This window comes from Piliocolobus tephrosceles, chromosome 15, assembly GCF_002776525.5.
Source record: "Piliocolobus tephrosceles isolate RC106 chromosome 15, ASM277652v3, whole genome shotgun sequence".
Lineage (NCBI taxonomy): Eukaryota > Metazoa > Chordata > Mammalia > Primates > Cercopithecidae > Piliocolobus > Piliocolobus tephrosceles.
Window position 1 is genome coordinate 27,783,989 of NC_045448.1, and position 18,968 is coordinate 27,802,956.

Consider the following 18,968-nt stretch of genomic DNA (forward strand, 5'->3'; position numbering starts at 1 on the left):
AATAATTATCTATCAGTTTCTTCTAAATAAAAACCCTAAAATGTTTATTCTTCCTCAAGTCTAGTTTACTTACTTTTCTAGTCCGCTCTCCTGCTCTCCTGAATTCTGTTTTTTTTTTTTTTTGAGACGGAGTCTTGCTCTGTCACCAGGCTAGAGTGCAGCGGTGCAATCTCGGCTCACTGCAACCTCCGCCTCCTGGGTTCAAGTGATTCTCCTGCCTCAGCCTCCCAAGTAGCTGGGACTACAGGTGTGCACCACCATGCCCAGCTAAGTTTTGTATTTTTAGTAAAGACGGGGTTTCACCACGTTGGCCAGGATGTTCTCAATCTCTTGACCTTGTGATCCGCCCACCTCAGCCTCCCAAAGTGCTGGGATTACAGGCATGAAGTGGCGCCTGGCAAGCTCTTCTGAATTCTAACAATAAACAAACAATTTGTGTTTCCCTAGCTTTAGGGGAACCATGAGTCTTTTTTCTAACTTGTTTCCTTTTCATTCCTACTCTGTAGCCATGGCTTGTTCACCTAGCACACTGGTCCTTAGCACAGCACCTTACACAAAACATGTGTGTGTGGAGTCCATATGCCTAGTTTCGAATCTCTAGCTCTGTTACCTACCAGCAATGTGATCCTGTATAAGTTTCTTCATCTGCAAAATGGAAATAATACCTGTCCCATAGAATTGTTTAAAGATTAAATGAGATGTATGCAAAAGAGACACGGCAAGCATGCAGTAAATGTTAGCTGCTAGAATCTGTTGGTTAAAAGAATGATCTCTGCTTAACCAGTGCTCCTTGTTGTTCATTTCACATGAGAAGCTTGTAAGACACAGCTACTTGTTCACTGTCTAGAATCTAAGCCCTATGAGGGCAGAGACTTTGCCTTATTTATTGCTATATCCCCAGCAACTATCATATATCTGGGACACCATAGGTATTCCACAAATCCCTATTTGTTGAATGAATGACTGGATAAATGAATGAATATAGGTAATACAGGTATAATTTTACTGCTATTCTGATTTTATGAATGAGGAAACGACGTCTCAGAGAGGTCAAGTTGCTTGCATGAAGTCCCACAGAGAGTTAGAGAGGGATTAAAACACAGTTCCCCTGCCTGGTTGTTCTTCTCTTTCACCATATCACTTACTAGGCCTTTATTTCATTATCCAAAAATTCAGGTGCAGCATCTAATTAGTTACTAAGTAACAATTTTCAAGGGCTAAACATGATTCTTAAATTTTAAAACTTACCGTGGTATCCACAGCCTTGACTTTCTCTGTGGGAATGTGCTTTGGTTCAGGTTCTGTCTGTGACAGCACCACACATCCCTCAGCCCCTAAGGTAATGATTACCACCTGGCAGCCCCTTTTCAAGAGCACTAATGCAGCCTCCCCAGCATCTGCAGCGCTGTCCACTGTGAGGCCAGTTAAAATCTCAGCCTGGAATACACAAAAGTCAACAGAAACAGTGGTGAAAATAAGTAACCTGGATCTACTTCCAGATTTGTTTTTCTAGAAAATGTCTCCCTTCTTTTTTGTAACAACCAATGCAATGGGAACCTTGATGGATACTGGTACAGGAAAATAAAGCAATAACAGTGATGACAAAAACAATCTATAAAAGACATTCTTGGGACGACTGGGGAAATTTGAATGTGGCTTGGATATTAGATGATAGTATGGAATTACTGACAATCTTCTTAGGTGTGATAATGGTACTGTGGTTCCTCTTAGGAGATGTATGCCGAAGTATTTGGGGTGAGGTATCATGTTGTCTGCAACTTATTCTCAACAACAAAATACTTTTTTTCACTTACGTTTCAACAAAAACAAAACTAAGTACACACAGGGAAGAGGAAAAGCAAATACAGCAAAATGTTAACAAATGTTTAGGTGAAAGGTAGTTGTTCATTCAGCTTTTCTGCACATATAATAATTTTAATAAAGAGTTAGGGGCAACAAAGGAAATTCTATCAAAAAAAAAAAAAAAAAAAAAGAGGGTTGGAGGGGAGGCAGGAAAGGAGAAAGGAAAGGGCCACTGCCAATGATTTTGGTATAAATTGCACCTATAAGTTTGGCACCTAAGGACATAATTCTTCCAAGCCTCTCTTGGGCCATAACCCCTCTTCTCAAATTTCTAGTTTTTGCTTTCCATGTTTGCAGACTACTCGTTTCTTTCGTTTGTTTTTGCCAGAGAAGATGGAAGCAGATTAGGAGAGGTACTGACAGGTAGCAGAAAAAGCAACGCCCTGGCATTCAGGAGACCTTGCCTACTCACTCAGTCTGTGACCTTCCCCACATCAATTACGATCTGTAAAATGAGGGAGCTTTCAACAAGATCCGTATTTTTCTCCCAATTTCTCTTTCAATATACTAATTTTTTATTCCATTCTAATGTTTATTTTTCTACTGAGTGATTTAAAAACGTTTCCGTGACTATTTAGGTTTTCACGACTTCTAATTGGTTGTTTTTCATATTCACACGTTGTTGCTTCAATTCTGTGTTTCTTTCACAAAATTTTTTCTTCTTTCATAATGAATGTTAATCTTAATTACACTATTTTAAAGTATTTTTTGCCTTGTTTATTTATTTAGAGACCGTATCTTGCTCTATTACTCCAGCTGGAGTGCTGTGGCATGATCATAGCTCACTCCAGCCTCAAACTCTTGAGCTCAAACAATCCTTTTGCCTCAGCCTCCCACATACTGGGACTCCAGGCATGCCCCACCACACACAGCTCATCTTTTATTTTTGTAGAGACAGGATGAGGTCTCACTATGTTCCCCAGGCTGGTCTCAAACTCCTGGGTTCATGTGATTCAACTGCCTTGGCCTCCCAAAGCACTGGGATTACAGGTATGAGCCACCGCGCCCGGCTGAGTTTTATTATATGAATTTCATCTTGGGCAAATTCATCTGTAGGCTGCTGATTGTGCTGCGTGAACTTCGTAGCATTATGTTTTTCATTTGCAGGCTCACTTTGCTCACTGTGAGTTGGAAAGCTGTCACACCTCAGCTCCCACCTGGTTGATGCCTGCTTTTCAGTGTTTTTTGTTTTGTTTTGTTTTGTTTTTGTTTTGAGACAAGAGTCTTGCTCTGTCATCCAGGCTGAAGTGCAGTGGGGAGATCTCAGCTCACTACAACCTCTGCCTCTTGGGTTCACACGATTCTCCTGCTTCAGCCTCCTGAGTAGCTGGGACTACAGCTACAGGCGCATGCCATCACACCCGGCTAATTTTTTTTTTTTTAGACCAGAGCATTGTTTATTCCCAATTTCTTGATTGTTTCCCTTGTAGTATCCCAGCTCCAAGAGACTAGGTTCTTGCCTTATTCTCTAAACTTTCCAGAGACTAAGGCATTGTTTCAGGGCCATGTGCTATCATCAGACTTACCTAAATGTCTCTTTCTTTCTTTCTTTCTTTTTTATTATACTTTAAGTTCTAGGGTACATGTGCATAACGTGCAGGTTTGTTACATATGTATACTTGTGCCATGATGAGTTTGCATCCTTTGTAGGGACATGGATGCAGCTGGAAACCATCATTCTTAGCAAACTATCACAAGAAGAGAAAACCAAACACCGCATGTTCTCACTCATAGGTGGGAACTGAACAATGAGATTACTTGGACTCGGGAAGGGGAACATCACATACCGGGGCCTATCATGGGGAGGGGGGAGGGGGGAGGGATTGCATTGGGGAGTTATACACCAACCGGCTAATTTTTGTACTTTTAGTAGAGATGGGGTTTCACCATGTTGGCCAGGATGGTCTCCATCTCCTGACCTCGTGATCCACCCGCCTCGGCCTCCCAAAGTGCTGGGATTACAGGTGTGAGCCACCGTGCCTGGCCCTCAGTGGTTTTATAGTAGCTTCCGCCAGGCACACAAGAGTCTCTAAACCAGAACCAGGTATTATATTGGCAATAGGGAATTCTTGCTCTGCTGTTTCTGGAGCTACTGCCAGTCCAGTCACTAAGTCAGTGGTTGGCTTGGTTTACTTCTTGGTCAGAGGCTGTGTCTCTGTCCTGCTAGCTCCTCAGGTTGGGAGCCTTAAATATGCTTCAGGCAGCAGGGGTAGCAGGTTCCTCCACCTTTTACTGTTAGCAGGGGAGCCACAGCCTAGCATGTATGGTTTCCATCCGTGGGCTCGGCTCCAGTCACCTATAAGTGGCACACTTTTAGTGCCCATGACCCACAGTGGGTGAACTTCCTACCACCTCTGCCTGTTTCTGGGGTTGGTGTACAGCCAGCATATGAAGGGTGGAATGCTCTGTGAGGCTGTTCCATTTCTGATCTGTGGAGTTATTTATCTTGTTTTAGAGCTTGTGAGTATCTTTTGTCTCCATTAATATTTACATATCAATGGTTTGTGTTTGGAGCAGAGTATCATAAGCATGAATTTACATTATTGCTGTGATTAGAGTTCATCAATAAGAACATTAAACTTTTTTTTGTTTTGAGACAGAGTCTCTCTGTAGCCCAGGCTGAAGTGCAGTGGCGCAATCTTGGCTCACTGCAACCTTCGCCTCCTAGGTTGTGGTTCAAGCAATTCTCCTGCCTCAGCCTCCTCAGAAACTGGGATTACAGGCATGTGCCACCACGCCCAGCTAATTTTTGTATTTTTAGTAGAGACGGGGTTTCACCATGTTGGCCAGGCTGGTCTTGAGCTCCTGACCTCATGATCTGCCCACCTCGGCCTCCCAAAGTGCTGGGATTACAGGCGTGAGCCACTGCGCCTGGCCCCAGAACTAAGCTTTTAATGTTTTTCTTTCTTCCATTAAGTTTCTGAGACCAATTTCCTTAAACACCAGAGTTCTTTCATTTATTTATTTCATAAGCATTTACTAAGTGCCAGCTATGTGCAGGTGCAGTGTAGCAGGTGTTATTTTCCAAAGATAACTGTATTAACCTGTATCATATCACAAATCCTGGTTTTACACTGTGCCAATGACAATCTTCTAGTAAGGGGTGGGGTACTAGGGTGGACCTTCCTGCTTAAACCAATAGAATGAGTCAGAAGTGATGCCGTGTTACTTCTGAAGCTAACTCACAAAAGCCAGCATGGCTTCTGTCAGGTGTCTCCTTCTCTCAGGAAGCTGGATCTTGAAACCCAGCTACCATACTATGAGGAAGCCCAAGTCACACATAGAGGCCATATTTACGTATTCCGGCCAACAACCTCATTATGCCCCCAGCTGAAAGCCAGCATCAACTGTCAAGCATGTGAGTGAAGAAAACGTCCAGCTTTTGCGTCTTCCAACTGAAGCCTGGGGCATTGTGCAGGAGAGTCAAATCATGCTATCCCCTGTGTGAATTCCTGACATACAAAAACTGGGAGTGACAATAAATAATTATTGCTGTTGTAAGCCAGTACATTTTGGAGGTAGTTTATTATGCAGCAATAGATAACTATATACACAGGGATAGCCATCAGGGATACAACAGTGAATAAGACAGATGTCTCTGACCTCATAGAACTTGTAATTTAATGGAGAAGACAGAAGAAATGAATAAGTAATTTGAGGTGTGATGAGCATTTGAGTAATAAATAGAGTGCTCTTCAAGTAGGTAGCAGGAAAATTTAGGCCAGTTTGGCAGTTGAGGGTACTCTAACCTCTTATTGTGAAATGGTCATTATTTCCCACAATTCCTTCTTCCTAGCATGGTGGTTGCTCAAAAATATTGCATAACCTATTGTGGTTTGTTAAAATTAGTTTCCTTGTAGCAGTCTTCTTTCTTGTTTCCTCTATGTTTTGAGAGATGAAATTATCAAGAAAACAGGTCAAGAAATCCTAAAAGCCTTTATTCAGCCTTTAAACCAGATGGAAAATTAGGCTGGGTGCAGTGGCTCATGCTTGTAATCCCAGTACTTTGGGAGGCTGAGGCAGGAGGAATGATTTAGCCCAGGAGTTTGAGATTAGTCTAGGCAACATGGCAAAATCAAGTCTCTACACAAAATAAAAAAATTAGCCAAGCATGGTGGTCCCAGCGACTTGGGAGGTTGAGGCGGGTGGGCTGCTTAAACCTGGGAGGTAGAGGCTGCAGTAAGCCATGATGACACCACCGCATTCCAACCTGGGTGACACAATGAGTTCCTGTTTCAAAAACAAAAAGTGGAAATTTAACTATTACGGTTCATTCATTTCTTTCTCTCCATGTTGCATTCACCAGTGTGTATAGCTGCATCCCACTGACAGGCAAGAGCTCTGTTCTAATGCTGTCTGGCATATAAAAAAGCAGAAATATTGAAATTTTCTTCCTAACAATATTTAAGAAAGGGTGGTACAATATCCTTTCTTATTGAACCAGTTGATAGATAGTCTGTTCAGATGACACATCATGACACAGGGTCTTTGCTACAGAATGTAGCAGATCCTCCAGGAGTTGTACACTAATTAGGGTTGCCAGATAAAATACAGGAAGCTCAGTTAAATTTGAATTTAAGATAAATGACAGGTAATTTTAGAGTATAAACTTGTTAGGTATGTTATTTATTATCCATCTGAAATTCAAATTTAACTGGACATCCTGCATTTTTACTTGCTAAACCTGGCAACTTTAATATAGTCCTCAGAATATGAAATAATTAGAAAAGAAAACAAAACACCAGTAGTGTGAGGGCAAGAAAGGGACTAAAATTAACTGAGGTTTGATAAGTGCCAGAATATGGAAGTGACGCAGAGAATCCTTTTTTTTCCCCCTAGGATATACTAATTTCCTTTTCTCCACACCTCAGTAAACTGAAAAAATCCGTTTTCACCATGCCTGAGAATTCACGTCATCAAATTGATGTGGTTAGTTCTGCCCCTTTGCTTTACCCACTTGCATGAACTTTTGGTTTCTCATAGAACGAGCAAAGCAATTCACCCTTACCTCGCTTTCATTGCAGCAGAACACATCTGAAAGGGTGTAGAACCGGGGATCCAGGTCAGCAATGGCAGGGGCTGGATTGAACAATGTTTTCACTACAAAGGAATGGAAAACAGGGTGATCATTAGTTTTTATTTTTAACATGGTGCATTTACAGATATTCAGTAGGGAAAATCCCTGAGTTCATTTTTGTCTTCATCTGGTTAAATATCCACTTAGTTACGGATATAGAGAAAAGTCTGAAATCTCAATCTCCACGACAGCTGGGTACCAATTCCCTATTTCCATTTTCTCTACTTTGCACTTTACAACATTTCAGCTTCCAGGGAAAACAGCAATATTACAGTCAATGTGATTGTAGAGTTAAGGCAAAGGCAACAAGAACATTAGAGAAAAGTAAAAATGCTGTGGCATGAAAGTACATGTGTGAATGTGAACAGGCTGGTGGACATTTTTGAGGGTTACTTTAAGGGCTTGGTTACAAGGCTAGTTCATAAATCCATTTTCCAGGGAAGAAAAGGAGATGATATGAAATAAACAATGAAAGGTTCAGAATTTTCCTGGTGGGAACAGTAAGCAGGAAGCTCATGTGCATATGCATATTTTATACACCTATGTATGCCTCCCAAATATATCACAATTACTCCTGCAAACATATGCACTTACACAAAAGCTGACATTCTTGGCTTCTGTGAGCAATCTGGGAATACAAAAAAAAGATTGAGAAAGGAGGAGGAATTCAATCAGAGGCTGGTGCTAGCTCAGACTGATAGGCTACAAGAGAAGGATAGATGGGAACAGCAGACACAGGGAAATGAGAATATCATGGTCATTTTTCAGAGCGGGGAAAGTGAGGCTCAGAAAGAGGAGGTCATACGTCTCAGGTTATACACTGGGACACAGTTAAGATGGACCCCTATTCAAGGTCCTCTGGCTTTAAGTTCAGAGTTTAAACTCTAAAAAATTCTAAAAAAATTTTAAACTAAAAAAAAGCGGCCTCTCTAGGCCAGGACTCTGTCCACACCTACACATGCCTCAGTGACAATTCACAATATTTTAAAACACCCTTTGGTTTGGGACTTTGTAAATGTAGATATGTATATTTCAAGTCTTTAGAAATTACATTCACAGGAAGCTCCTTCTTTGTCAAAGCACTTATTCACTTGAGTACTCAACTAGATTGGTTAGTCTTCTTTTTCTCAACCCAGGTCCACTGACTTGCATGTTAAGTAGTCTCATTTGACTACAGACCCATAGTGTAAAAATCTCTAGCTGCAGTTCTCAGAAACTTCAAGAACAGTGGTTTGCAAACTTGGTTGCATATCAGCATCACTAGGAGAGCTTGTGAAAATGCCTGATTTCTAGGACTGACCTCAAACCCACTGAATCAGAATCTCTGGGGGTAACATCAGGGAATCTGCATGTTTACAAGTTCTCCAGGAGGCTCTCACATAGCCAGCTTGGCACGAATCCATTCCACATTCTTGGGGACATGCTAATCAGCACGTGGCTAATGCAAACTGTCTACTACTTCAGCCTGGTGAGGACATCTAGTCTACTTCTGCACCTTCCTTGGTCTTACCTAACATTTTAAGCATTCTGATTCAGTCAGTGGGTCTTGTCCAGTATAGGCTAACACTATTCCCACATTTTTGTTACTTTAGAATCCAGAATGTCCACCCACAGAAATTCTATGGTATATTTTTGGCTGCTCAGATTTTTGTATGGAGTTATTGTGCAGCTTAAATTAGAAAACGGATGTAAAAGCCTAGTGTAAACTCTAATCTGCTGTACAAATGTAAAGGATTATTACTATTACTATATTGTCCTTTACAGATAGCCCAACACCCCCGCCTGTCCACCCATCTCTTCTGCCTTCCTCTGGAGTTTGTAGCCTGGCAACAGTCTCTCTCATTGGTTCTCTCACTTCTGAGAGGTCTTAGAGATGTCAATTACACATAAAGATTCTCATTGTCCTGTATTCTAACATATCACTTAAACTTTTTAGGTTTTCAGAACAATATACTGTTCCCAATTTTCCTCAAGCATTAAGTGGAAACAACTGCTCACCTAGCACATTCATCAGCATTTGAGCATGGATTAGAGCAAGCTACAAGTGTGGAACAACATGGTAGAGCCATTCTTAAAGGACCATTTTTTTCCCTCAAAAGATGCCTGGTCCTGCAATTCCTTTTCTAAACCCATCCTATAGAAATCCATAAGCATACAAAGATGATATACAATGTTGATTGTATAGCCCTGTTTGCAATAGAAAACACAAAAAGAAACCAACGCATTTATTAAAGGGGATTGCTTTAAAAAATTATGACATAGGCCGGGCTCGATAGCTCACGCCTGTAATCCCAGCAATTTGGGAAGCTGAGGCGGGTGGATCACCTGAGGTCAGGAGTTTGAGACCAGCCTGACCAACAGGGTGAAACTCTGTCTTCATTAAAAGTACACAAATTAGCCGGGCATGGTGGTGCGTGACTGTAATCCCAGCTACTCTAGAGGCTGGGGCAGGAGAATCACTTGAACCTGGGAGGCGGAGGCTGCAGTGAGCCGAGATCGCGTCATTGCACTCCAGCCTGCGCAACAAGAGTGAAACTCTGTTTCAAAAAAAAAAAAAAGAATTATGACACATGCCTGATGTAAATCACTACAGTTGTTAAAAAGAGTAAAGTAGATTTCCGTTTGTCAAAGAAAGACTTCTATAATTTATTTCTAAGTGAACAAGGCAGTTTTGTACTACCCACCCCCAACTTTTTGAGATGGCTCTGTCACCCAGGCTGGAGTATAGTGGTGCAATCTTGGCTCACTGCAACCTCCACTTCCCAGACTCAAGTGATCCCCCCACCTTAGCCTCCCAAGAAGATGGGACTACTGTGCCCGTCACCACGCCTGGGCAATTTTTTTCTTTTTCTTTTTCTTTTTTTTCTTTTTTTGGTAGAGATGAGGTTTTGCCATGTTGCCTAGGCGGTTCTTGAATTCCTGGGCTCAAGCGATCCTCACACTTTGGCCTCCCAAAATGCTAAGATTACAGGTGTGAGCCACCATGCCCAGCCTAGTCTCCCTTTTTAATAAGAACAAATAACAAACTCACATAACTATATATGTATTTATATTTATACACTTACACAGAAGAAAAAAATGTCGGAGAGGTTTCTCACTAAACTAATGAGCCATTAGTTATAAAAAAACTGATGGGACTAAATTTGACTACAGGTTAAGTGCTGTATGTAGCAAAGACAACACTCTTAAAACATACAGTATCTGGCCAGGCGCAGTGGCTCACACATGTAATCCCAGCACTTTGGGAGGCTGAATTGGGCAGATCACAAGGTCAAGAGATCAAGGCCATCCTGGCCAACATGGTGAAACCCTGTCTCTACTAAAAATACAAAAATTAGCTGGGTGTGGTGGCACATGCCTGTAGTCCCAGCTACTCAGGAGGCTGAGGCAGGAGAATCGCTTGAACCTGGGAGGCGGAGGGTGCGGTGAGCTGAGATCACACCACTGCACTCCAGCCTGATGACAGAGTGAGACTCTGTCTCACACACACACAAAAAATTATCTTACATCAAAAAACAGGTATACTAAAAATGAAATGTAACATCTGGGTTTTGCTTCAACATAATCCAAGGTGGCAGTGCGGGGTAGGGAGCCATGAGGCAGGATGCAGATAAAACAAGATTGGCCATGTGCGACAAAAACAAGCAACGGGGAAAAGATTCCCTATTTAATAAATGATGCTGGAATACTGGCTAACCATATGCGGAAGAAATAAACTAGACCTTTATCTTTCACCATATACAAAAGTTAACTCAAGATGGATTAAATATTTTAAATGTAAGACCTCAAACTATAAAAAGCCTAGAAGAAAGCTTAGTAAATACCCTTTTTGACACCTGCATTGGCAAAGAATTTTTGGCTAAGTCCCCCAAAGCAACTGTAACAAAAACAAAAATTGACAAGTGGGACTTTAAATTAAACTAAACAGCTTCTGCATATAGCAAAAGAAATGGTCAATAGAGTAAACAGAAAACCTAGAGAATGGGAGAAAATATTTGCAAACTATGCATCTGACAAAGGTCTAATAGGCAGAATCTATGAGGAACTTACATAAATTGACAAGTAAAAAACAACTCCATTAAAAATGGGCAAAGGACATGAACAGACATTTCTCAAAAGAAGACATACGAGTGGGCCAACAAACATATGAAAAACTACTCATCATTTCACTCATCATCAGAGAAATGCAAATCAAACTATAATGAGACACCATCTCCCACCAATCAAAACAGCTATTATTAAAAAGTCAAGGGCTGGCCGTGGTGGCTCACACCTGTAATCCCAGCACTTTGAGAGGCCGAGGCGGGCGGACCACAAGGTCAGGAGATTGAGACCATTCTGGCTAACACGGTGAAACCCTGTCTCTACTAAAAATACAAAAATATTAGCTGGGCATGGTGGCAGGTGCCTGTAGTCCCAGCCACTCGGGAGGCTGAGGCAGGAGAATGGTGTGAATCCAGGAGATGGAGCTTGCAGTGAGCTGAGATCGTGCCACTGCACTCCAGCCTGGGTGATAGAGTGAGACTCCATCTCAAAAAAAAAAAAAAAAAAGTCAAAACACAACAGATGCTGGTGAGGCTGCAGAGAGAAGGAAACACTTATACACTGTTGGCAGGAATGTAACTTAGTTCAGCCACGTAGAAAGCAGTTTGGAGATTGATTTTCAAATAACTTAAAATAGAGCTACCATTTGATCCAGCAATCCTATGCCTGGGTACACACCCAAAGGAAAACAGATCATTATACCAAAAAGAAACATGTACTTGTATGTTCATCACCATGCTAGTCACAATAGCAAAGACATGGAATCAACCTAGGTGCCCATCAATGGTAGACTGGATAAAGAAAATGAGGTACATATACACATGGAATACTATGTAGCCATAAAAAAGAATGAAATCATGTCCTTGGCAGCAACATGGATGGAGCTGGAGGCCATAATCCTAATCAAATTAAAACAGGAACAGAAAACCAAATACCGCATGTATTCACTTATAAGTGGGAGCTAAATATTGAGTATGCATGGACAGAAAGATGGGAACAACAGACACTACAGAGTACTGGAGCAGGGAGGGGCACAGGTTGAAAAGCTACCTATTGGGTACTATGCTCCCTACCTGGGCGCAATATTCCTATGTAACAAATCTGTATATGAGGGCCCGGCACAGTGGCTCATGCCTGTAATCCCAGTACTTTGGGAAGTTAGGGCAGGCGGATCACCCGAGGTAAGGAGTTCAAGACCAGCCTGGCCAACATGGTAAAGCCCTGTCTCTATTAAAAATACAAAAAATAGCTGGGTGTGGTGGTGCAGGCCTGTAATCCCGGCTACTCTGGAGGCTGAGGCATAAGAATCACTTGAATCTGGGAGGTGGAGGCTGCAGTGAGCCGAGATCATGCCACTGCACTCCAACCTGGGTGGGCAGAGCAAGACTCTATCTCAAACAAACAAGAAAAACAAAATCAAAACAAAAACAAGTATGCACATGTACCCCACCGTGTCTAAAATAAAAGATTGAATTTAAAAGTAGAAAAAAAGACTGGCCACATGTTGGTAACCGTTGAAGCTAAATGATAGTATAGATAGGTTTACCATACTATTCTCTGTATGTCTATATATATTTGAAAATTTCCATAATAAAAACGAATTTTAAGGAAAAAATTACATTAAAATTTAAGTATCAATTGATAGAATAAGGAATGCTATAATTTTACTGTAAATACTGTATAAAAATCAATCAATCTTATTTGCCTGTACTTTACTGAGGGACAGTATTCTTCAATAGTAACTGGATACATAGGCTTAGAGTCTGACTAGTAACAAAATTTAGAGGAAAAGTGTAAATGCCATAAAGAAAGGATTCTTCTCGGCTTGTGCTACCACAAATAAGCATACTCTACCACGATGAAAGAAACATAAATTAGCAGATGCAGCTAATCAAAGAATGCAAATCTGTAATAGACAAGGTGGAAGCCATTATGTCATCCTGGGACCAGGCAGAGCTAGAGAACACAGGATGTACCATGGAGTAACTTGGAGTTGCAGAGGTGACTGGCAGCACCCAACAGTAATTATTATTAATTGCAGTGCCAGATGAACTAAACTCCTAGTTAAGATCTTAACTGCATGTTAATGGATAGCACAATAACGTCAGTAAGGAACTGGTGAGGCCTGGAGGAGCAGTTGTATAGGCTAAAAGGCAGGAAAACGAGGCAGAAACTCTTTCTGGTGTTGTCATGGATGGCAGGGGCTGGACAGTTAGGAAGGCCCTAATAATTAGCTCAGAGAAACCAGGGAAGAAAATCACCCTAAGTGAAGACACTGCGAGCATGCTGGGATAGTCAAAATACTGGCTTTGCTGTCCATTACTCCAGAGGCTCTTTTCTGTGACTTGAGCAGCAAAAACACTCAAAGCTTGGGCTATGTGCTGGACAATGTCACTGTGAAAGTCTGGATGACCAGACAAGAAGTTTTGCTTGCCAAAGGCAAAAGGACTGAAGTGGCATAAAAAGATACTTTGTATCATACTGATAATTTAACTTTGGCAATTTTACAATCTCAATTATTTATAATTGTTCATGTAGTGTTCCATTTGCTTGGAAATGGATATAAAGACCAGAACCAACATGCATAATTTCATCACAAGCAGCTGCAGCATTGGCTCTTCGGTGGGCCTACCTCATAGCATTGTGGCCTGGTGAGGATGGGAGCTATACAGGGCTACCGATTTTTGGTGTTTTAGCTGCTATGTCTTTAAAATTGATGCTTTCATTTTGATAGAGACAGAGAGTTCTGAGACAGTATATTCAAAGATGTAGGGATCTTTTCCTCTGGATTTTCATAACTGATATATTAGCATAATCTAGTTATACAATGTGCTTAATTCAAAATTCACTACTTGTAAGCAGTAAAGATAATGGAACTGTGATAACAAAACCCATAGACGATGATGACAATGATGACTTTATCATCTTTCTTGAAGATGGAATAATGCTGTTCAGCACATAGGCAGCTTCCTGGGGCAAAGGGTAGGGCACTCAATGCCTAAGAGATCATTAAGCCCACTCTGCTCTGGGATCAGTCCAAAGTGACATGAAAGAACCCTGAGAGCTGTCAGCCCAATTCTGGTTTCACAGAAGAAGAAAGTGACGTCCAGAGTGAGGAACTGACTTACTTGACTGAGATCCCCTATTTGCTGATTGATTATGAATTTAAAGCCGTATCTCATGATTCTCAACCAATGCTCTCCTTTCATTATACCAATCTTCTTCTTTCTTCTTCTCCTTCTCCTTCTCCTTCTCCTTCTTCTTCTTCTTCTTTTTTGAGATGGAGCCTCGCTCTGTCGCCCAGGCTGGAGTGCAGTGGCGCGATCTCGGCTCACTGCAAGTTCTTTCTCCCGGGTTCACGCCATTCTCCCATCTCAGCCTCCTGAGTAGCTGGGACTACAGGCACCCGCCACCATGCCCAGCTAATTTTTTTGTATTTTGAGTAGAGATAGGGTTTCACTGTGTTAGCTAGGATGGTCTCAATTTCCTGACCTCGTGATCCACCCACCTTGGCCTCCCAAAGTGCTGGGATACTGCTCTTCTTGCATATAAGAATGATGATGCATTACACACACACAAACACACAAACACACACACACACCCTCCTCATGGAATAGAATCTAAGCTGCATCTGGTTAGTATCTACCAAATAGGGACTAGCTGACTTGGCCAGAGAAAGCCGCCTGACTGGAGGACTTCTGGACAGATGAGTGTGTGTGCTTGTGTGCATGTATGTTTGTGGTGTGTGTGTGCGCGCATGTGTGTGTTCTGTTGGGGTCACAGTGCTGAAAACACTTTAGAGCCTCTTCTCTGTTTCTTGAGCGGAAAAACACATAAAGCTCAGGCCACGTGCTAGACAGTGTTAACATTTATGGACTTGACTTTTCTAGAGATACTCTTCATAAAGGCTCAGTTTGTTGGAATCAATGGGTTGTGGCAGTTTGAAGTGCGGTTTAAACTAGGAGACAGAACTTGGGTCTTAGAGTCTGAAATCATGGTTTCCTTAACTTAAAGTGTGACACTGGTTGCACAAATGACTTAACTTCTCAGTCTCAGTCTTCTCACCGTTAATCTGAGAGAACACTACCTGCCATATCTTTGTCATAAGGTTTTTCTGAGGATAAAATGTGTAAGAAAGTACTTCATAAACTGTAAAGTACATATAAATGCATAGTATTACTATTTCTGATATTATTATATAAGGAAGTTCATGCAGAATTAATAGCAAGGCATGCTGGCTCATAGTAAAAGTGTGAAGTAGGCCAAGTGGTCTATGACCCACTGTTACCTACCCACCTTCCTGCTGCCCTGGGTCCTCCAGCTCCCAAATGGAAGAGCTATACGGAAGGGGATGGAGGGAGCCTTTCTGGACCCAACCCAATGACAGCCCCAGGGTAGGCTGCCTGCCCATCTGGATTACTCTGTTCTCACCTGTGAAAGGTTAGATCCTCAACTGTGGCTGCCGTACCTTTCTCTCCTTCACAAGCTGGGTAGGTAACAGGCAACTAGACTAGGACAGAGGAAACAGTGATCTCTGAGCAGGAAGGGATAGTAGGAAAAAAAGAGAAGTTACATGAGAATATGCTTTGATCTATACAAAGAAAGACAAGAGCAGGAGCAGGGTGGCACCCTGTATTCACATCACACTGCTGAGATGGGCACAGTGCAGAGAATGCGTAACCATAAGCATTAGACTTTACTGTGACACTCCGAGAAAATGGAACCAAATGGGTTTTGGCTTAGAATTCTTTCTGACAGCTTCAAGTCCATTAAAAATACACTAAATGTCAGTGAAAATTTACCACAGCATGTTATTTTGCCAAGAGGAAAATTTGTGAAATCAGGACGAACATTTAAAAATTCTCCACGAAATCATTTCACTGACTTATTTTCCATTTATTTCTATGTAGAACACTGTACACTTCGGGAGAAATCACTTATATAAACACATACACACATACACACTGTTCTTTTTCTTTTTTCTTTTTAGTTTTGTATCTTGAGAAAAAGTCAGTATGGTTCTCTATTCTCTACTTTATTCTTAAAAAAATCACAGAACTATTGCCACAGTATCAAGAAGTCATCATGTTAGAGTGGCTACTATTTATTTTGATTTTTTTTCACCAAATGATGCTTGATCAGGATATTATCCTAACTTTAAAGACAGAAGTGGATGGAAGAGAAAAAAATTGGGATTTACCACCATGTACTACACCATGCTTGGCATCATATTTTATTTTATTCCATCCTTAGAACAATTCTGCAGATGGAGTATTTCTACATGCATTTTACTGACAAGGCTCAGACAAATCAGGTAATTCTGCTAGGACCACGAGACTGATAGGGACAGAAATGGGATTCTAATTCAGAAGATGCTTTCCCCACTAGTCAGTGGTGAAAAAGAAGCAAACAAAGAAATTATCTTAAAAAGTCTGTTATTTGCTGGAGGCGAGAGAAGAGGAGTGAGTGGGAGAACAGATGAATCAAGATTAGCTACAGGTTGATAACTGGAAGCTGGGTGATGGATTTCATCATACAATTCTGCTGCTTTTGTAGGTTTGAAAATTTCCAAAATCAGAGGTCAAACAAAAGAGGCAATGTCAATGGACATTGATAACATAGAAAATATTACATATAAACAATCTTTTGTTGTTTATTGAAAATGATAAAGCTTTATGAAAAGGAGAAAAAAATCTAATCTTCAATTCCTAGAGACGTTTGTCAAAAAGTAACTGGGCTGCCCCAGTTATTTTGTATGTATGTATGTATTTGTAGGTATGTATTTGTATGTATGTATTTGTATGTATGTATATATTTGTATGTATGACATGCAGCTTGACCTCTGCTTCTCAGAGTAGAAAATATTTCACCACCTAATGTGTACCTTGGACAAGTGGCTGCTTCAGGGATTCTTTTTTTTTTTTTTTGCGATGGAGTCTCGCTCTTGTCACTTAGGCTGGAGTGCAGCAGTGCAATCTCAGCTCACTGCAACCTCCACCTCCCGGGTTCAAGCGATTCTTCTACCTCAGCCTCCTAAGTAGCTGGGATTACAGGAATTCTAATTCTACTTGTACCATTTCTGCCAACTACATTGAAGATTTATATGGAGGGATCTTGGAAATGCCACTCATGTTTTTTTTTAACCGTTTGTAAGGTTCTCTAACATTATCAAGAACCACAAGACTGTGAATCTCACAGATGGAAGAAAGAATATTTTACTACAGAAAGAGTGTTGCTTTGCTTAACTTAAAATTAAGATGGCTAACTTTAATTAAGATGGCGATAAAAGCTTTTATAGAAACAATGACAAATATGTATAATTACCTCCACTCCTGCGGGCCATTGTTAGGGCTTCCAAAGAAGTTGCTGGAGTTATTTCGAGCTGGCAGACCACGACTTTGGCTCTACTAATGACATTGGCTGCTGCCCTCAGGTCCTCCGTATTCAAAAGTAAATTTGCTCCAGCCACTATGACAATGATATTCTGGCCTATAAAGAAATTCCGCCTATTTATATTAAAACTAAACAAAGCCAAACAATGATATTCTGCAGTGTCATGAATACAATCACCCGTGTAAAGTCATTATACAAAATGTGTTGTAAGTATTAATTTTAACATTTCTAGGTTATTCAGCTTGAATTTTGAGTTCCAAATGTATCTTTTGTAATATCTCTGTAAGATTCACATTATTCTGATCACCTTAAGCAAAATCTTAAAAAGATTTTCCCAATATTCTTATATATAAAGAATATTAGTTGAGAAATGACATATAACATACTTTAAACATTTCTTCTATAGAAAATAGCTGGTGTATGTATGTGGTAAAGGTTCTGAATCCTAAATGACAGATGCCATAGAGACGAATATAAATAGGAGTAAACTTGTATGACACTGTAGTACACAAGTAGTTCATGTGTACCCTATGGTATTCTAAAAAGTGATGCTGTCAATCAAAACACATTTTAAATATCTAACAGATAGAAAATTGTATCAGATATAGAAGAGAGAGGGATACCTGGCTTACACTATAATGGATCAAACAGAAACAGAACTAAGGATTCTGATATATTCTTATTACTTGGACCTGCTGTCTCTAATCCCACCTGAATGAGGGAGGGGTGGCGGTGCATTTCATCTGTAAGGTGAACCCTTAAGAGCTGTGCTGTCCAATATGGTAGTCATGAGCACAAGCCCCACATGGCCATTGAACATTTGAAATGTGGCTAGTCCTGGCTGGGCACAGTGGCTCCTACCTATAATTTCTAGCACTTTGGGAGGCCGAGGTGGGCAGATCACTTGAGGTCAGGAGTTCAAGACCAGCCTGGTCAAATGGCGAAAACCCATCTCTACTAAAATTACAAAAATTAGCTGGGCGTGGTGGTATGTGCCTGCAGTCCCAGCTGCTCGGGAGCCTGAGATGTGAGAATTGCTTGAACCTGGGAGGCAGAGGTAGCAGTGACCTGAGGTCACATCACTGTATTTCAGCCTGGGCAAGAGTGAGTGAGACTCTGTCTCAACAACAAAAAAAAAAAAAAAAAAAAAAAGAAAAGAAAAAAGACATGTGGCTAGTCCACTCAGGTGTGCTTCAAGTAAAATACAAGTGGATTTCAAAGATAATAAGGTAAAATATCCATTCCTTCTTACCATTTTAAAAATTACAAAAAAAAAAAGTAAGATAAATTTTTGGGTCTCGCTCTGTTGCCCAGGCTGGAGTGCAGTCGTGCAATCTTGGCTCACTGCAGTCTCCACCTCCTGGGTTCTTCAATCAACCCTCCCACCTAAGCCTCCTAAGTAGCTGGTATTGCAGGGGTGTGCCACCACGCCTGGCTAATTTTTTTTTGCATTTTTAGTAGAGACGGGGTTTCACTATGTTGGCCAGGTTAGTCTCAAACTCCTGACCTCATGTGATCCACCTGCCTTGGCCTCCCAAAGTGCTGCGATTACAGGCATGAGCCACTGCGCCCAGCCAAGATAAATTTTTGT

General features: G+C 41.1%; 1 protein-coding gene across 3 annotated transcripts in view; it reads right to left on the reverse strand.

The window, feature by feature from the left end:
• RBKS (ribokinase) overlaps positions 1–18,968 on the reverse strand; it is a 115,031-nt gene that overhangs the window by 50,776 nt on the left and 45,287 nt on the right. For all 3 annotated transcript variants that reach the window (XM_023217261.2, XM_023217263.2, XM_023217262.2), the window contains exons 5-7: positions 17,309–17,473; positions 6,872–6,963; positions 1,249–1,437 (exon numbers count right to left, since the gene is read on the reverse strand). In XM_023217261.2, coding sequence (XP_023073029.1) covers positions 1,249–1,437; positions 6,872–6,963; positions 17,309–17,473 — 446 coding nt within the window. The remainder of the gene's footprint in view (positions 1–1,248; positions 1,438–6,871; positions 6,964–17,308; positions 17,474–18,968) is intronic.